Source organism: Nannochloropsis gaditana (genome assembly GCF_000240725.1).
Source record: "Nannochloropsis gaditana CCMP526 unplaced genomic scaffold scaffold161, whole genome shotgun sequence".
NCBI lineage: Eukaryota > Eustigmatophyceae > Eustigmatales > Monodopsidaceae > Microchloropsis > Microchloropsis gaditana.
In genome coordinates this window covers 4,195-6,400 of record NW_005803792.1, presented here as the reverse complement: position 1 = coordinate 6,400, position 2,206 = coordinate 4,195, and the positions used below count along the sequence as shown (strand labels likewise).

Below are 2,206 nucleotides of genomic sequence, written 5' to 3'. Positions count from 1 at the left end.
AGGAATGCACAATTATGATGTATTTCAAGCAAGAATCAATATGCTCTACAGGGACAAAGAAGTGATTGAGAAGCATACCCAAGTGTCAGGGAGCACCTTAACAGCGGTTTTACTTTTCGATTAGAAGCCGTGCGTTAAAGCGTCCGGTGCAAAGCGACCGTTTAAAAATAAACACGTGGAACTCACATCGAATGCTTTGCAGCCCCTTTTTTTAACAATTGGGCTTCATTTCGGTTCCCAAACATACTAAATGATCAAAAATACAATATGTTGATATGATTGGGATCCTGGAATAGCTGCTACACTCATTTGACGCGTGAAATTTTCAGAAAACCATTCTATCTTTATCGCCGACATATCAAAATCAGCCTCCATGTATGGACTTAGAAGCTGGAAGGCTCCTTGTTTTCAGTTCCTCCATCTTTTATTGCAACATATTTCAAAACTTATGGAATGATATAAATCTGGGGAAAACCTGTCACCAAATTGTAGGCTCCCTGTAAATCAGTGACATGTGCCATACAAACGAACCTGGACAGGCGTACCTGGATGTGGATCGCTGCAGGCCTATCCTCTCAATCAAAGTCTTGAACGCTTGAACTTGGCTTCGATGAGAAATCTGATCTGATCTCGCGAAGGTGTAAAACTTAATATGTATGTGTTGTACATTGCAACAACAGAGATAGCCTAACCGCATTATCCCTGCAATGCCGATTCTGTCAGTAGTATAGGACAGGCTACATATCGCTCGCATGATTTCTCACTCTGGCATCAAAGAGAAAGCAAGTCTCCGGTAAGGTGCCCATTAAGGCGGAAATAAAGGTGGCTTGGATGCTCCGCCCAGTGTCACAGGAGGTTGTGGAGTCGGCTATCATGACGGCGACGACGCGCGTCCGCCTTCTCCTTGGCTGGAGGCACCGCCGAATACCGTTGTTGTCGGAGTGCTGGACCCAACGAATGGAGAAAGGGCCACCGAATGCGAAGGAGAAGGGGATGGCGGGACAGAGGAGCGACTGCTTGCGCCAGGCTGATCTCTGGATTGTTGGTGGCGAGGGAAACGAAAGAGACTGAGGAAGGTGCAAGCTACACAAAGGCTAAGGGTCAAGCGAGTGCGAAATGCGGAGCGAGGGAAAAGTAAGAGAGATGTTGGACTAAGAGGTGGCCCCTCCGCGTCACGAGAGTGTCATTGGTCAGGTTGATGTCAACGGAGAGCTAAGAAAGGAAAAAGAAGTAAAAAAGGCGTCCCCCGTCCTTTCTTCTTACCGCTCGATCGGCAGGCCCAGCTTTCTGTACCGCCGTTCGATAAAAGCCGCCGCCTCAGATCTATTGCTCTGCCTCGCCCACTCTAAAGGAGTGAGGCCCATACGTCAGGAAGCCTGATGTCGTTCGTTTTCATCTGTGGGAATGTGAGAGGAAGATCAACAACGCAAGAAATGCCCCCAACATGTCCTCTGCATCGCCCACAGCGCCGACCAGCGCACGCGTCTCCTCCCCCCGGCAAACGCTCTCACCTTCTCGAAGATCTCGCGCGCGCTGTCGATCTTCCCAAATCAGGCCGCCATCATGAAGGGCGTGTGCTGTAAGTGGTCCTGGGCGTTCGGATCCGCCTCCCCCTTGTAGAGCAGCTCCTTGATACACGCTGTTTGACCCCTGCAAAATGGGTGGTGCGAGCATGTGGAGGAACACGGAGGAGTCAGTGCGACATGAGACGCTGCTTGCGCTCTTCCTTGTGGCCGCATCTGTCAAAGGGAAGACGAAGGAAAGGAGCCGCCACGATGGACTGGCATCTCAACGAAAGACCCTCGCCATTCGGTTTAACCCACGGCATGTCACGATCATGAGAGGAGGAAGGCCGCTCGCATGACCTGCCTTCCCTGCCCTGAGTCCTCACCAGTAGGCGGCCCAATGAAGAGGTGTGAGTCCGTTCTTGTCCACGGCGTTGGCATCAGCTTTGTGCTTCAAGAGCTCCTAATCGAGTAGGAAGGGTGAGATGGGAAGAAGGTGGGAAGAATAGGCTCCAGGGACTGGATGAAGGATGACGAAAGAGGCCATCCTCTCATCTCAGGCATATTCGGGGTTAGTGCTGGGGTAAATCCTGCCATGCTCAGGCATATTCAGGGTTAGTGCTGGGGTAAATCCTGCAGAGCCGAGACACGGGTGTAGAGATCGATACCATCCGCGATCGGCCTACCTCAACCACCTTTTC

At 51.1% G+C, this 2,206-nt stretch overlaps 1 protein-coding gene across 1 annotated transcript; it reads right to left on the bottom strand.

Moving 5' to 3' along the window:
* Window positions 1-186: 186 nt before the first annotated feature.
* Window positions 187-1,970, bottom strand: NGA_0646200 (uncharacterized protein). The gene is made up of 4 exons (XM_005855585.1): window positions 1,892-1,970; window positions 1,512-1,650; window positions 1,264-1,396; window positions 187-1,034 (listed from the first exon to the last, which is right to left on the bottom strand). The coding sequence occupies exon 4, from the start codon at window positions 752-754 to the stop codon at window positions 479-481; it is 276 nt and encodes a 91-aa protein (XP_005855647.1). The 5' UTR covers window positions 755-1,034; window positions 1,264-1,396; window positions 1,512-1,650; window positions 1,892-1,970; the 3' UTR covers window positions 187-478.
* Window positions 1,971-2,206: the final 236 nt, after the last annotated feature.

Coding starts and splice junctions, on each gene's coding strand:
- NGA_0646200 (XM_005855585.1), bottom strand. CDS start 754: ATGCGAGCGATATGTAGCCTGTCCTATACTACTGACAGAATCGGCATT.